The sequence below is a fragment of the Myotis nattereri genome (genome assembly GCF_964212035.1).
Source record: "Myotis nattereri genome assembly, chromosome: 11".
NCBI classification, from domain to species: Eukaryota; Metazoa; Chordata; class Mammalia; order Chiroptera; family Vespertilionidae; genus Myotis; species Myotis nattereri.
The window spans coordinates 57,595,312-57,613,206 of NC_138086.1; the positions used below are offsets into that span (position 1 = coordinate 57,595,312).

Consider the following 17,895-nt stretch of genomic DNA (forward strand, 5'->3'; position numbering starts at 1 on the left):
GTCTTTCTTTCCTTTACTCCTTCACCCTTTCAGGCATTGCCTGCCTCGCCTGCACTCCCTCCCTCCAGAGGGCTCCAGTGGTCTGAGGGACTCCATCTTCCACCATCCCAGACTGGAAGCAATGCCTCCTCCTCCTTCGGGCTCATCATGCCTTTCCCAGCGAAAACTCACTTGACCCCCCTGATTCAGATGATGGCCTCCTATCTATACTAGTATATCTTTTGGCATCCTAGCCTCTCCACTGCAGCCATTATTCCAGATGCCATTTGCATTTAACTGCATAATTTTTTTTATTATTATCTGTATCCATCACTTGGCAATCCTGATGTCAGAGAGCATGCTGGTTTTATTTTCCCATTATTAACCTCAAGAATGTATGTGCCTACCACAAAAAAGGAACACTCACTCCATCTGTCAACTGAATGACAATAAATGAATGAGCATCCAAAATATATAAATACTGGCGGGTGTCCAGCGGGTTGAACCCATGAGTAAGCACAGACCATTTCTTTCTGAGCTCTCTGCCAGTAGTTCACCTTTATACTGGCCCAGATTCCTATATCATCTTTATAAAACACTCTGGTACATAAACACACACATGTGTCTGCATGAGCATGTGAGCATGCACACACACAGGTATCAGTGTTTTGAGTGGTTAAGACTATTACATTCAACAGTGATAAAGGAAGGTTTTATTTTTAAAAATAACCCCTGTTATTAAAAATCCCTGAGACTTAATGAACTATTCTACATTAGGATCCTGAAGTAAGGTCAAGGATTAGCTGGTCCCAAGATGCTGGAGGAAGGTGGTGGAAACTCGTGTCCATGTTTGCAGGCAACAGATTTCTGATAACTCGCACATCCTTTTTGGCAGTCTGTCAAGAGATGGTGAACAAGAGCAATGAGCTTTAATTAGAATGAAATAGCTACCATTTCGCTGTAAGTTTTAATATGCATTTACTATTATATTCTAGATTTAAAAAAAACAAAACCAGGTTTTTCAAAGAGAAATCCTACTTCACACTAGCTTTTAACCCTGAGCATCCTATCCAGTTCTTAGTTTCTTCATATGGAAAATGGGAATAATGCTGGCAAACTCCACTGAGAAATAAGAGATCAGATTTAGGAAGCCTGCAGCCCTATGCACAAAGTGTGTGTTTGCTTCTGCTCTCTCCCTGTCTGCCTCCTGGTAAAAAGGCATGGTTCACATTGAGAGCTTCTAGTTTATCTGCGTATTGGGTGATGTGATTATGCTAATAGTCATTTGTTTTCACTTAAAGAAATTAAAAGTAACTTTGAAAAGGAGAGAGGGTTTTTCTTTCCTTTCTCAACAACAAAGCAGCTCAGTGTTTGCATCTGAAATAGATACAAAAATTCATGTCTGGTTATAAAACCCATTTTAGATTTTGTGTTCTGCTGTGCTTTCACATGGGAAATATATTTTCAAACAGGAAAAATAGAAGCACTATTTTTCTGAGGACTTTCTCTTTCACACACACACACACACACACACACACATTTTCCCCTATTATTCTCCCTCCTCCACAAGACATACCCTTCATTTCTATACTTCTTCGGAAGTGGAGAATGCAGTTGCTCTCAAAACCTCTAAAGAATGTACTAGTAGTAAAGCTCCGGTTAAGTCTCGCCATTGTTTGGTCACAGGGTTTTTCATTCTGTCCAAAGCAGATTGCAGGTCTTGTAACACATCTCTGTAGCTATTTCCATAGTGAGCACCCCAAGTATAGAGAAAATCATAAGCAGGTTTCCACATCATCTATAAAGAAAAAAAATAGACTGGAGTAGTGTGGAAGGAAAACAGGGTGTGAAACAGATGCCTAAAAAGGGTTTAAAAGCCTCCTAAGACTTAAAAGAAAATGAAACAGTAATTATATATGGACTTACTTAATGTCATAGAAAACATGTTTTAATAACTATCAGTTTCCTATGATAGCCTTGTGTCTCTAAACCAAGGACTACAAGCAGGGTCTTACTTCCTCTTGATCTACCATCTATACATTGTGCCTTGCCTTGATGTGAATATAAAATTATTTGTGCAATATTTTGATGATAATATGTTATTGAGATAATATTTTCATGCTCTGAGACACTTTTAAGCTTAAAATAATAATTCTTTTACTGTTATATGTATCTGTGTTGAGATTATGACCACATATCATAAGAAGGAGATGTGCAGTATTTCAATGCTTAAAGTCATTTTATTCAAGCAAGTCTATAAACAAGGGAAAATGTAGCCTCATGACCACGTCAAAGGGAAAGCAAAAATCTAATTATCTAATTAAAAATGTAATTTAATAATACATTTTATGACCAAAAGAAAGATCAATATTCAACACTTCATTATGCTTTCCCTCATTACCCACCCATACCAATGACATCATTGTTTCCATAGAAATAAATGCACGTCAAAGAGGATCTTCATGCACAGGAGAATATGTAATGGTAACCAGGGCAACCAGGCTGAGAGAGAATAGAGACAAAGGCTGACCAAATAAGACAAATTGTATAATACTCACACACACACAGACACCTTAAAATAAATTTTCTCTAGGAAAACAACAAAATGAACCATGCAGTTATAATTGGAATATTTGAAAAATAAACTTTATTACTTGCTACTTATTTGGGCTCACAAAACTAATTCATTTGTAATGTTATCACTTGCAAAATGCAGGAACACAGACTGAGCTAAATATTATGCAGAGTTGCTTTCTTAAAATAGGGCCCCCATTGACAGTAATAGCAAATGAAGTAGGGCCTTGGGATATAATTGTTCACCCTCCTCTGATATCCCCATATATGCTACTATGTAAGTTAAAAGAATGAAAGACCTATATAAGAAGTATCATTATGTTTCAAGTCAGTCTATACAAAAGGCCATTCATCAGGCTCAAAAGATCATTTGAAGTTATTTGTCCACACTGGTATTGCTTGGGTGTCATGAACATCCATATCTTTACAAAGTTTGATTCTGCAAAGTAGAGAAGGGAAGACAATTATCAAAATTATATCCTATCAAGGTGGTCATGATGCAGCAACAGAAATCTTCCCAAATTTTTGTATAAGTTTTACCCAAACCAACCTACCACTCTGAAAGAATGTGAATGAGGTGTTCTCTCGCCTATTTTTCTAAGCACTGACTGAAAGCAAACCTCCTAAAAGTACAGGCCACCACTAATAGCTCAGCAGTGGAAGATAAGTTGAGGCACATTAATAGAGCCTTTTTGCCAGACTCAGTCTTGTCTGTTACAGCTCAGATGCAAAGAAGCACTAAGACAGCAGGTTACTCTGGAGTTGGCAACCCTCTGTAAAAGCTTTGGCACCTGTATTCGATGTTGCATTCACTTAATTTTCCCTGATGCTCAACTAACAGGTACATTATTTTTCAATTTGTCATGTATTGTTTAAAATAATGGTGTTTACATGTAAAAGATTCTAAGACTTTAACCTACGTCCCTTAGTGACAGAGTCTGACAAAAGATGTATTTGAGGACATTTAACAATAAACAACAACTGAGAGCATTTCAGTACCAAGGTGATAGCAGAGTATCACAGAAAACCGATGTCTCTTAAGAACTGTGGACACAGACACTAGGGTGATGAGGGTCTGCGGGGAGGAGGGGAGGACAGCAACGGGCTGGAAGAGGTTAATGAGAGGAAAAGGAGAACCCATGTAGTACTTTCAACAATAAATATCTTTAAAAATTAAAAAGAAATCACAAATAGTTAATTTTCTGGTTGTTCACTATTCTACAGATTCAAAATACCTTCACAGTCAAAACGGCCCCACTGACTTCTCAGGGAGAAAGCGCTGCATCCCATGTCTTGCTGCTGCATGTGGATTGCTCTGTATAGACAAGCCCGAGGGATTCTTAACCAGGAAGCAGCCCTAGTGCTGCGGGGAACAGGAAATACACCAAGGTGATGCAAGAGTTGGAAACTGCTAATTCAGAAGTCCAGTGAGACATCTATCTACTCAGGCAGAGGGCAAGATAACCTCACTCATTATTCAATTTGTACTCATAGCAGGACAGTGAGGCCAGCTCTTACAATTTAGAAAAATTTGGATAGATTACTTCATCCTGGCCCTAATTAAGACTTCTGAAAGTGTAAAAAGACTTCTCAGAGGTCCCCTCAATGACTCTGAAGTGCAAGGAGGGATATTGCCCTAAACTCATTGGAAATTCCCTAGAGTCTAAGCCATAAGCGGCCTAGAAATGGATACAATTGCAATGGGCTGAAAACACTAGGAAAATGGTAAATTTCATGATCTGTACTAAAATATGAGCATATTTCGCATCCTATTTTTTTCCTCTTTGCAGCAAACTAGACTTGAATATTTCTTCAGTGCTCAATTTGATTTTCTATATATAATATCATTGGTTGCTTGCAACTCAGATGAAGAAAAGCACTATTGTAGCACAGATACAATGGAAATATTCAAAATACATTGTTGTTCATTATATAATTATTTCACTTTTTAAACTAAGAATTATTGAATACCTACCAATATAAGTGATTTTGTTACATGAAGGGATAAAATTATTACTATAGTATGGCTCTTGTTTTTAGAAGTTTATAACATAGAAGGGAGATGGGTACTTGAACAAGTGCCCAATGTATAAAAAACAGGAAACAGGACTTGGTAAATAATAACAACTAAGAAAATGCAAAAAATTACTTGCATATTTTAATTCAGTGTGAGATAGAAATGATAGTTCCATTAACTGAGGACCTCTATGGTATAAAACAAAGAGAAATGGGTGTTGGCGTCATACTACCAAAACCTGGCTTCACATCTGCGTTCCATTGCCTATCGAATGGGTCAATGTGAGTAAATTGATCAAATTATCTGGTTATTTTAATCCATAAAATATGGGTACTAACTTCCAAGTCCTGTTTCCAAGATGCTTCATGAAGTGTCTGGCACATAGTAGGAATCTGAGTACTTTTTGGGTGAGGTCAAGATAAGAAGTAAAGGAGGGGCTATCTGATAAGAAACTGAATGTGGAGATGACCTCCAGAGAGCAGTGGAGGGTTTAGCATCACTCATGATAAAGTAATGATAAAAGGCATGAGAGTAGAGGAGAATGCTAAGGAAGAGGATAAAGGGATGAAAAATTTAACCCTCAATTAAGTCTACAATTAGGGGCACAGTATGAAATAAAAACAACAAAAAATGGAGAGAAACTGGAGCCAGAACGATGGAAAATGAAACAGGGTGCTACATATTGCAAAAGCCAAGGCCTACTGACATTCCAAAAAAAGATCGGCAGTGGTTTGCTGAAGCCAGGTCCCACCAGCTCCCCAGAGCCCGCTGTTCACATAGCCTCCCAACTCCATGTTCAGTGACATATTGGGAGAGTAAAATCATCCATGTTAGAGTATTTACACTTTGGAAATTGGCAACAGCTACAATTGAAAAGTAGGTTGTTAAACATCTACCAACATGCCACTCACTGAGGACATCTCTTTTTTGTTACCTCCTCTGCTACCCCTAACATCAAGTAACGTGGAAACATGAAGGAAAACAAAAAAGCCAGGATTTGGGCAATTAGTCTTTGGAAACTTTGGAGAAGGCAGTTTAAAGAGAGAGGTGTAGGGAAGACTTCAGGAATGAGTAGGCGTCAAGGAACTAAAAGGCACACAACAAATGGGTCACATTTGGAATTTGAAAGTTAAAAAGAGACAAAGCTAGAAGGAGGAGAAACAATGAAAAATAAAAGTGTTTTTAAAAGGGAAAATATGTAAAAAGTAATATTCTACAATAAAAAGGAAGGTTTGTTTTGAATCCTAACTTTGCTAGATGGAAAATTTCGGGTTGTTGAGAATTAAAGTGACAGCATATGTAAAACACTCAAGAAAAAAGAGTTAAATTCCTTTTAAGCAGGAAACCAAAGGCAAATATTAAAATTATTACGGAGCAGGGGTAGGTAATTAGGGGGCAAGTATCAAGAAAAAATTGAATGGGAATTGGGTCAAAAGTAAATGTTATAGTTATGTATCTTGACACACTGATAAAAAATGTTAAATTTGGGGAACTCTGTTTTCCTTTAATAAGCAAATGTCTGTCAGATATTGTAAAAATAACTTTCTTTATTGAGAATTGCCTTAACAACACTTGACAAAGTCCAGCTTTCATCAATGCAATAAACAATTGTTTGTTGTCCTTTATGATATAGATATGACACCAGACCTCAAGCCCTTAAATACTTATATTTTTTTTCTTTTGGCATTTCTTATTATCTTATGTCATTTTAGTTTTCTTACTCAGCAAGTAAACATGTATTATTAAAGGCAAAGACACAAGAGGTAACTTGAATATATTAATTAACTATGGACTTTATAAAGCTATGTTAAAAAATACATACAAATCAAGGCCACAAAGAATTCTAAACTGTGTGGAAAATTAAAGAGAAATGAAGTAATTTTCTCTGGAAATGTTTGAATGAATAAAATGAGTAAAATAAACAATATCCTTTCCAAGATAACCTAAGTTATGTCCTCCAAAAGCTGGAAATGAGTGGTGGACTGCCAGGACCTCTTCCAGGTTTATGTTATCTATCTATTCAGTGGTTTTAAAATAGTTCTGCTCTTGCTCAATGTTATGATTTAAGGGAAAATATTCAGAAACTGCACTAATGCTTTGACAAATCAAAAGGAAAGCGTGCTCCTGAGGGTTTGCTTTAGTAGAATTATTCTTAACCACAAAATAATTCCGCTCAGAGCCGTCTCACTTCTGTCACAAATATTGGACCCTCAGGCATCATTCTTACCCCTCTACTCTTAGATATTTTAAATGGTAACTTCATGGTGTTACTGGTTCATCTTTGAATGGGAAGCATAAGGCTGATCAAAATGCAGAGTTGTTAATTTCTCATCTCTGTGCTTTGATCTCTGTATGGAAAGGGCAGCAGCATCAATAAGCATTTAATCTATCAGAGTTGAGCAGTTTTCTGAAGTCCCAGCATTTGTGTGGGAGAAATATGTGTTGCTTTAGTTTAAAGGCGACTTCCTCTTCAACAGCATTTATGAACTTACCAATTATAGGTGCTGGAAGGACTGCCTGGAAATTGTAAATAATAAATAATTATTAATAAGGCAAATTTACCTTAATATCTCTGCAACTAATTATACTAAAAATGGAACATTGCTTTTATAGTACTAGAGGACAAAGACAAAGGTAAAGGAGCAATGAAAAAGTGATAAATGGAATAACAAAAGAAAAGAAACATGGGTAGAGATTTAAAAAATGAAGTTTTCCAAATTTAGAGTGACTATTCCCAGAAGCCAGTAAGATTTTAGATAATAGTCTAGATAATGAAATGCAACATGAATAAAAGCAATTCATATTGGAGCATAGCAGCTATGTCTTTTTTGAGGTTGTAAAATATGAATAGCATAAAGAAAGCAATTAGTTTTAACTACCTTTGGATAATTACATTTTACTACATTAAAGGATTAATAATCCACTTATTTTCCTCATAAAACTATAAAAGCAATGTTCCATTTTTAGTATAATTAGTTGCAGAGATATTAAGGTAAATTTGCCTTATTAATAATTATTTATCATTTACAATTTCCAGGCAGTCCTTCCAGCACCTATAATTGGTAAGTTCATAAATGCTGTTGAAGGGGAAGTCTCCTTTATCTTCAGAATAAAACATATTAAGGGTCCCTATTTCCTCAGAAGGAAGATGATATTTGGATAAAACTTGACATAAGATTCTCTTGGAAAAGACTCTAAGACAACCAAGCTTTGTTTGTTCTAGGAATAACCAACAACTTGGAATGCCAGGGGTTAAGAATGAGCCAGAGGAATATGGAAGACCCATTCCTTGTTAGTACATTTGCTCAAAATAGTCTAATATCATAAGGAAACCTGCTGGTCAAACCATTCTCACAAATTCCTAGTTAGGAAGATTCCAGGCTGCTTCCTTGTCATCCAACCCTCAACCTCCATCACAACTATATATTGGTAGAAACTCTGAACATCATAGTTTAAAGAAACTGGGCTTCTCTAATCCAATCTTTCAATGTGGAGGTAAATGAAAGAAAATACAGGGTGTGGAAAAAGTAGGTTTATAGTTATGAGTACGTGAAACACAGTTTATTCTTGTATTATTATTTACTAGAGGTCTAGTACACAAAATTTGTGCACCCGGGGGCAGGGGGTCCCCCAGCTTGCCCTATGCCCTCTCACAGTGCGGGAGCCCTGTGATCTATCGCCCCAAAGAGGTAGGCCCTATCCACCAATCTGGGGCTCCTCAATGGATTGCCCCAAAGAGGTAGGCCGGAGCCAGGGGTCCTGCCTCCATGCTGTGTGGAACCGCGGGACCCCTAGGCCTCACCACGCAGAGCCACCAGGACCCGCCTCCACGTCACACATGCAGCATCAAGTCCTCGCCCACCTGTGCATGCCTGCTGCACACGCAGTCTCCTGGTGATGGATTGTGACAGCGTGAGAGCATCACGGTGTGATGGCATGAGGGCATGACAATCATTTGCATATTAGCTCTTTATTATATAGGATTAGTTATTGCATTATTTTCCATACAAACAACTGTAAACCTACTTTTGCCCCACCCTGGATAGTGGTAAGAGCTCTGGATTTAAAGAACCACATCGTGGGTTTGAATCTAGACTCTTGACTTATTAGCTCTAGGATCTTGGATAAGTTGCAAAACTTCTCTACAGCCTTATTTCCTCCTACTATAAAATAGAGGGTGGAGAGGAAGGGTACCCAAAGCCATAAAAGCACTGCCAAGTATACAAAGTAAACAGGTCCTGGCACACACTAGGTGCTTGATTAATGCTAACTGGAGTTTGTACTTGAAATGACATTAAATAACAAAGTTGTGGCCAAACATCTAGAAAAGGAATCCAGGTCACCTAGCCATAAATCTAGGGCCATTTCACTAAGGTATTCCCATGAATCTACCTCAATATTAAGCAGTTTGAATAAGCGCTGATTTGAGTCTTATACATAGGTGGACTTTGGTTTTCCGAAATTCATTATTGTTTGTGTTCCTTAATAAACCTCGATATAAAATACCTAAATCAAGTATTAGTGTCTCAAAATCCATTCTAAAATCTCTCCATAATATTCAACCTAATGTGATTACTATTTCTATTTGATATTCAGAGTGGTGATGAGACATTCAATGTATAATTAAATAAAATATCATAGGAATACAATGCTTAACCCCCTTAATTTTGCTGTGATCTCTTTTTTCTTTGTTCCATCATTCCAAATAATGGAGTCTTTTGGAATTAAAGACTAGCAGCAGAGGTAAAGTATTGTAAAAACTAGACAATGGTAATCTAAATATTATGTCACTATGCCAAATCTCTAGTACAAACAACAAAGATTTAGGGAATTGTTATGTACACTGGTAGGTACATTTCCATATAATACTTTTCCCTTTTTAAAGAAACTGCAAATATATGTCTTACTGAGAAGAACAGCAAACTATAGATTTCAGTGCCACGGCTAGAACTGAACCAGTTCCAGCAGATGCAGACAATGCCACGTCTTCGTAAGCAGAATCTGGGAGTTGCCACATGAGCCAAAAAAACCATTCGAGTCCAAGGACATTCCTTTTACCTTTTGCAAAGAGATATTTTCCAAGGAAAATGAAATGGTGTTAAGCCAGTAAGAAAAAGCTGACCAGCCAAGACTTTTTCTCATTTGTTTCCATGTATAACAATCCTGCCAGTTTCTCAGAAGACATGCTGACTTTTCCCTTACCTGCATTCTTTCTATTGTTACTCTCAGCCATTTTACTAAAAATTACCATTCAGTTCCTCATTCTCTTTCCAAAATCACTCAACGTCATCCAGTTGCCAAACTCACCTCTGCCTCTTAGTCAAAATAACAGATAATAATGCATTTAGTTATTATAATCTGCAAAGCATTGTCCCAAATATTTCACATATATCTTTTTAAAATTTTATTTATTTATTTTTGAGAGAGGGAATGAGGGAGGAGTGGGAGAGAGAGGAAGTGTGTGTGTGTGTGTGTGTGTGTGTGTGTGTGTGTGTGTGTGTGAGAGAGAGAGAGAGAGAGAGAGAGAGAGAGAGAGAGAACACATTGATTTGTTGTTCCCTTATTTATGCATTTATTGGTTGATTCTTGTATGTGTCCTGACCGGGGATCAAACCTGCAACCTTGGTGTGTCAGCATGAAGCTCTAACCAACTGAGCTACCTGGCCAGGGCCACATATATTATATCTTTTAATTCTCCAAACATCTGATGAGTAAAAGAATATTATTTGCCTCAGTTGAAAAAAGTTGAGTCCTACAAAAGTTAAGTAAATTTCCCAAGGTCCTAGAGCTAATAGATGGTAGAGCTGCAACTTGAATCCAGACAAGAAATCTTAACCTCTATGCTGTGGCAATCATTAGAGACTCTTTCCTCCACCAACATCAAAAAATATATCTAACCACATATCCCAATAATTATTAGGATAAACTCTACCCTCTAGCCCACATATCCTCCTTACTGGTCTCAAGAAGTCACTGAGGTCCCCATCTAGTCCTCTCCAATTATTCAACTGCTTCCCATCCTTCAGGATTAGGCCGTGTTCCCTGATGGTTCCTCCCAACTTTGATCTTTTTCATTTAGTTAATTCTGAAAGGGATTATCAGTAGAGCACAGTGGAAAGGACTGTGCATAAAATACCTGAATTTGAATCCTCATTCTGTCACTTAAGACCCATGTTACTCTGAATAACTTACACAAATTCATTCTCTTAGTTTGCATTCCTATAAAAAGCAGATGGTATAATGTCTTCCTTAGAAAGTTTGTTGAAATAAATGATATTGTAAAGAAAATGTTCACATATTCAGTTCATATACAATAAATTGTACAACTATTATCATTCTTATTCTTAGTTTCACTTTTTAAAGCATCTAACCATATACTTCTTTAAAATATAACAATTCAAATATAACAGTTTATCACAATTCCCAGGCCAAATAAAAGTTGGCTTTAGAGAAAAAAATCATATTTTTCATTGTTGTGTTTTCTTTAGCTCCTAATGCTCCAATGCTGAGAACTGAAGTCCCTGGGGATGTGTTAAGTATGGTTGAATTAAATACTAAGAGAAAATATACAGAGGGGAAAAAATACTAAACAAGCAGGAGGAATTCCATATAGAATTTTTTTTTAACTTATTAAACAATAAAATTAGCTATTTGAGGTTGACCTACTCTCCCATGTCTTATCTGGACTTAGAATAAAGGGTTCTGAACACTACAGAAGCCAGTCATAAATGAGGAAGGACAGATTCCGGCTAGAAGATAAAACAGAGAATTAGATCCTCCCTGTTTAAGTGTTGACCACAAAAAGACATAAACGTACCTTGCCAGTTCTAAATCTTTAGGTGAGTGGCTTCTGAGAAGGAAAAAAACTATTGTAATTAGAAATATTGACTGTATTGGGCTTCCGTAGGGAGGGTGGCCCACTCTGGCAGGTCAGATAAGAAATCAGCCTCAACTGATGGGTGCCTGTGGTTGAGGCAAGCATTGGTAAAAGGTATCTTAAAGGTGGAAGTGAACTTTTAGTGTCCTTGGTGAATAAGTGTCCATACTGAATAAGATGGAAAGAGTATAATCTATTCTTAGGCAGGGGGCCAATGGGAGAGCGTTGCTAGGATATGGTCATAATCCCCAGAGGGCTAAGTGAAGAGTACCTAATTTAGGCCTGTGAATATCTTATCTTTGAAATCCCCAGCACTGCCCCTTGTAAAAGCCAACCGTTTTTAAAAATGTGCTATTTTTCTAATACCACATGATCTCACTCATTCATGGATAATAGAGACCATTATAAACTTTTGAACAATAATAGATACAGAGGCAGAGCTGCCTCAAACAGATTGTCAAACTGCAGCGGGAAGGCCGGGAGGGTTGGGGGGCAGGAGGTAGGGGGGTAAGAGATCAACTAAAGGACTTGTATGCATGCATATAAGCATAACCAGTGGACATAAGACATTGGGGGATAGGGGAGGCTAGGGGACTGTCTAGGGCGGGGGGATAAAATGGACACATATGTAATACCCTTTGTAATACTTTAAGCAATAAATTAAAAAAAATGTGCTATTTTTCTAATATTTTATTGATTCCTATTTTGTTTAAATAGAAGGTTTAAATATCTTCATAAAAACTCCAATTTTTACTAACTTTCACAGGAAAACCTTGGCAACAATTAAACATCTTTGCATAGCATAAGTGTCTAACGGTCATATTTCAAGTTTTATAGTTCTGTTTTTATGTAGGAATTGCAATGTCATTAGAAAAATTGAGTAATATTTATTAAAATTTAATATAGGGAGATGATTAATTTAAAAAGTGACCTTCTCAGAAGTCCCCAGAGAGAGGCTTTTCCCCCCCCATCTTATAAAAGAGTAAGAAATGGCCAAAATACTCAACAAAAATCTAACAAACATACTATTAATAATCTCCATTCTTTAACTGGCCTGAGGCTTGATGAAGATGTTCAGGCAAATTTTAGTAGTATCATAACTTGAGAAAAGAAGAAAAAAGGTGAAATGAGATGCTTAAAGCCCCCATCCTAACCACGTCTACCAGCTCTGTCATTCAGCCACCACACTGGATTGGGAGTGGGTGGGAAGAGTGTAAAGCACAAGGACCCCAAAGTCAAAGGTCTGCTCTCTAAAAAAATGGTTCTACTCATGCTTTTAAGCAAGTAGCAGCCTCCCTACATTTTACATAATATTAGTGCCGACCCACAAGTTTTTGTTCAAAGGATTAAGTTTATCTTTGAAATGTGACCAGAACAGTGCTTGGCACAGAGTAAGTGCTAGATAAATGTTAGATACAATAAAAATAGAACAAAGGGAAAAGGAGACGTTGAAGAGAAGGGAAAGTGAGTGAGAGAGTTGGACTGTAGGCATTGGAAATTTTCGGAATGTGTGCCCTCTGAAGTGGTGAGATAAAGGAAATATGAGACATTATTATCTCCCCAGCCCAATTCCACTTTCCTTCCTCTGAGTCCCCTACCCAGAACTACTATCAGTTTGTTTGCAAATCAACTACTTGACTTGTAAATTGATCATATTTAAGAATCATCTCCTTCCTGAGAGAAAAAATTATGCAGCCATGTTTTTTTTCCAGGGGGATGGAAATTAGCATAGATTTACTCTTTAGTTTAAGTGGCCTAACAGGTAAAGATTCCCATAGATTATTTGGGGTGGTTTAGGCCAATATACTATGGATTATTTTTAAGAATTTAATAACCTGGATCAGAATGATGATGGTTAGTATTAATCACAATGAATTAAACAAACATTAGTCCCTCAAAAGACACCTAGGGGTTTTCCTTTCTGCTTCTGAGAATTTATTAACTTTGGCACAGACTTAGTTATTTGGGATTCGGGCTGTGCAAATGTAAATAATGGAAAAGTAGGCTGTTTGGCCTCCATCAAGATTTGGGGAAAGACAAACTATAAACAACCATAATTAGAGAGAATTCAGATGCTTAACATAGCTGAGAGAATAAATAACTCTGATAAATAACTTTCAACAAACCTTTTTAAAAACAGAGACTTATTAAGAAAAAAATTCCTGCTTTCAATTAGACAATTTTTAAAAAGATTTTTAACAGACCTTTTAGGTTTAAAGAAAAAGTGAGAGGAAGGCGCAGAGATTTCCCATATACTTCCTGCCCCTCATAGGCATAGCCGCCCTATTATCAACAATTCTCCCCAGAGGTGGTATATTTGTTACAATTGATGAACCTACAATGATACAGCATAATCACCCAAAGTCCGTAGTTTACATTAGGATTTACTCTTGGTATTGTGCATTCTATGGGTTTGGACAACTGTATAGTGACATATATCCATCATTATAGTATCACTGCCCTAAAAATCATGTGCTCTTCTTATTCATCCCTCCCTCCCAATCCCTGGCAACCACTGATCTTTTTACTGTCTTCATAGTTTTGCCTTTTCTAGAATGTCATATATTTGGAATCATACAGCATGTAGCCTTTTCAGGTTGGCTTATTTTGCTTAGTAATATGCATTCAAGGTTCCTCCATGTCTTTTCATGGATAACTTGTTTCATTTTAGTGCTTAATAATATTCCAAGTTCATTTTATCCATTCACCTATTGAAGGCATCTTGGTTGCTTCTAAATTTTGGTAAATGCATATATATATATGCATATATATATATATATATATATATATATATATATATATATATTTAACCCTCACCCAAGGGTATTTTTCCATTGATTTTTAGAGAGGGAAAGACAGAGAGAAATCTCAATGTGAGAGAAACACATCAATTGGTTGCCTCCTGCATGTGCCGCCCCGACCAGGGCCTGGGCTGGGAAGGAGCCAGCAACTGAGGTATATGCCCTTGACCAGAATCTAACCCAAGACCCTTTGGTCTGCAGGCCAATGCTCTATCCACTGAGCCAAATCAGCTAGGGCTAAATTTCGGTAATTATAAATAAAGTTGTTATAAACATTCATGTGCAGGTTTTTGTGTAGACATGTTTTCAATGCCTTAGGGTAAATACCAAGGAGCACAAATAGAAGATATGGTAAGAGTATATTTCATTTGTGAGAAACAGCCAAAGTCCCTTCCAAAGTGGCTGTACCATTTTGCATTCTCACCAGCAACGAATGAGGATTCCTGTTGCTCCATATCCTCAACAGCATTTGGTGCTATTAGTGTTCTGGATTTGTCAGTTAGAATAGGTGTGCAGTGATATCTCAGTTAGACAACTTTCTCATCAGTTAACTGATATATCAGAGCAGCATATCCCCCTAAATGTTGTTGTTCTTGTTTCTTATAAATTCCTCATCTTTTAGCTCATTCAGTAAAAAGTGATTTGTAAGTTGTAAGGGACTTCTTAGGGTACAGAGATAAATGTAGTCTAAGAGGAGGAAATATGTCAGCCTCCAGCTACTCTTGGCTGAAAGGTCTTGTTTAAAGGAGAGGTAGGCCCTAGGTTCTCAGAAGCCATCCTGCTGAGACCTCCACTGCACATGCTGGATTCAACTGACTTGATTTGACTCTTGTCCCTTCATGGAAAGGTTGTTTTGTTCTGCACACCCAGCTAGCATAGTTGCTTCAAAGTAAGAAAATTTTCTCCAGCTCTATTAATTTCCAGCTCTATGCCCCAAAAGGAAGTGGAGAACACAGCTTCTGCCTCTTACCAAGTCATCACTAATAAGAGAGATAATCTTCCCTTAACTGAAATACATATCTTGAAAATGCTTACACTCATGTGAGAGAAAAATACAGAGCATTTTATAGGTGCTCATCACTGGAATATTTTTATTTAAGTCATAAAAATTGTCACAATTTATTTGCTAAATAGAGCAAATATGTATCTAACTTATGCCTAACAGTATACATTTAATATTAATAAAAATTAAATTTTATTTAATTTAATATTTGCAAGATAAATATTACTTTGTGTTATGTGCTGTCATTCTATATTTGATGTCTATAGTTTCTATTATACACAAAATTGTCAAAGAGACAATGAAGCTCTTAGAGATCTTTGTTTATCATTACCATCCACCCTCTTAATGCTTATTGTCACCAAATATTATTTATCACAAATTACTAAGTCTCTGCCTAACGTTGATAAATACTTATTATTGTATAATTTTCCCTTGCCCTGACTAAGTCCAATCTCCTCCCTTCAAAGTTATGTGTTCTCTGCCTCAAATTCTTCTAGGCCTGCCTAATAACTGACTAGCTATCCAATTTGGTCAATTCATTTGATTAAAGGCCATGTTAATATGCAATCCAATAAGAAAAGCATCAATATATTTTACAGGCTCTCAATGCATATTTGAAAGGCCTTTAAAGAGTGATAGGTGCATATTTCAGAAAATATCAATGATTATAGGGACTGTGACTTCAGTTAGGGGTCCTCTAGAACAGAACCCCAATTTATCCATGTAAGTGGTTCAGGATTGACTACATTTGGTTTACTTGGTCTGCAATTTTTCACTATTGAAGTAGACAAACAGAAATATTACCTCCACAGCAACAGCTCCAGCTTTTCCTCGGTGAGGAATTTCATATGCCTCCACTTGCTGCTTTGTGAATCGTACTAGCTTTTGAGCTAGTTCCCTCCAGCCTTTTCCCAGCTTGACAGCTGAAGTCAGGAGCGCAGCCTCTTGGATGATATGCGCTACTATCCCTTGGCAATCCATCTTCAGTAGGGCCTGCAGCAAGAATTACATGTCACAATTAAAAGCAACTAATGTGGGCTTTTCCCTAGAAACTCAATTTTTCATTACATAATCTAAAAACTGGCATCCTATTTTTCACCACACATATATTTGAGTTTCCTAAATTTTAAAAAGTTGATTTACTTTTAAGCAAATCCAACCAGCAAAGTACAGAGGACACAGCTGGACCAAAATTAGAGGAGATTTAGGGCTAACTCAGTGGCTAAATATAGGGCCTTGGATAAACCACTTAACTAATATGTTTCTTAATATCTTTAACTGCAAAAGGAAGATGTTGAACTAGACCAGTGATGGCGAACCTATGACACACGTGTCAGAGGTGACACGCGAACTCATTTTTTTGGTTGATTTTTCTTTGTTAAATGGCATTTAAATATATAAAATAAATATCAAAAATATAAATCTTTGTTTTACTATGGTTGCAAATATCAAAAAATTTCTATATGTGACACGGCACCAAAGTTAGGGTTTTTCAAAATGCTGACATGCCGAGCTCAAATGGTTCGCCATCACTGAACTAGACACTTCTAAAGACATCCTGAGGTTCTAAGGGTCTATAGTTGATCAATTCAGGGATGATAATTCACTCTTCAAAAAATAATCCCTTTCCTTATCAGAGGATTGACTACAGTATTTCTCTGAGGAGCGAGCACATTGGTGACAATAAACATTCTATTCTTCATTAAAATGTGATTTAAAATTCACAGAATTCTGCCATTGCATGTAAATGAGACACTACCACAACTTTGAACAAAGCTATTGATAATAATAACTTTAAAAAAATTATCCCTCTCCCTTCATCACTAGTGTAATTTTGCCTAATATAAACCATAAGGTATTAAAGATAAAACATTCAGTCTTCTATAATGCAAAATGTAATATCATCAGACTCTTCCTTAATTAGGCATCTAAGCCTTGTCAATCATTACACATTTCAAACAAGTCCATGAGTTTCTTTTTTGCCTTGAATATATTTTTAAAATATGGGATTAACTCTATCCACATTTCTTTTTTGTTCAAATAAGCAAAATAAAAAAAAATGTTGGGTGGCTCCTCATCATTTAATTGCACTTAAAAACACTGTCTATCATTATGAAACAATAAGTAAAAATGAATGACCAAGTAAGGTCACAGACGGCTCTTTCCCATGGAACCATTAGAAGGACTACCCATGGTCTTTATACTAGTACATAGCCCATACATTTATAGTGAGGATTTATAACTACAGGGAGAAGTAGTACTGAGCCATCAGGCCCCTAAGGTTCTTTTACTAAACTGAGGAGTGGGATTAGCGATGCTTATCTCAGTTTCTTGTTTCAAGGGGAAAAATCTGCACTTAGAATGCAAAACCCGAGTTTAAAGACCAGCTCCACATACTACAGGACTTTAGGTAAATCTCAAAAGTATCTCTATTTTAATGATTTTAAAAATAAATACAGCATTAATAACACCCCATCTAATTTCCTATAATCATTATGAAAGTTGAATCAGATGTTCAAGTACTTTGTAGAGTATCAAGTTGCAAGTATATAAGGACAGTCAGTCTCAATGTCTAGAGATGACTACAGAGTTTAGAACCCACAATCTTTATCAGCTCCAATCCAGCTACCCCAAATTAGGATAC

At 36.7% G+C, this 17,895-nt stretch overlaps 1 protein-coding gene across 1 annotated transcript in view; it reads right to left on the reverse strand.

Annotated features, from left to right (window-relative positions):
- Positions 1–671: 671 nt before the first annotated feature.
- MACC1 (MET transcriptional regulator MACC1) overlaps positions 672–17,895 on the reverse strand; it is a 45,588-nt gene continuing 28,364 nt past the window's right edge. The window contains exons 4-6 of the mRNA XM_081101701.1: positions 16,056–16,244; positions 1,556–1,777; positions 672–875 (exon numbers count right to left, since the gene is read on the reverse strand). Coding sequence (XP_080957827.1) covers positions 1,565–1,777; positions 16,056–16,244 — 402 coding nt within the window. The 3' untranslated portion in view covers positions 672–875; positions 1,556–1,564. The remainder of the gene's footprint in view (positions 876–1,555; positions 1,778–16,055; positions 16,245–17,895) is intronic.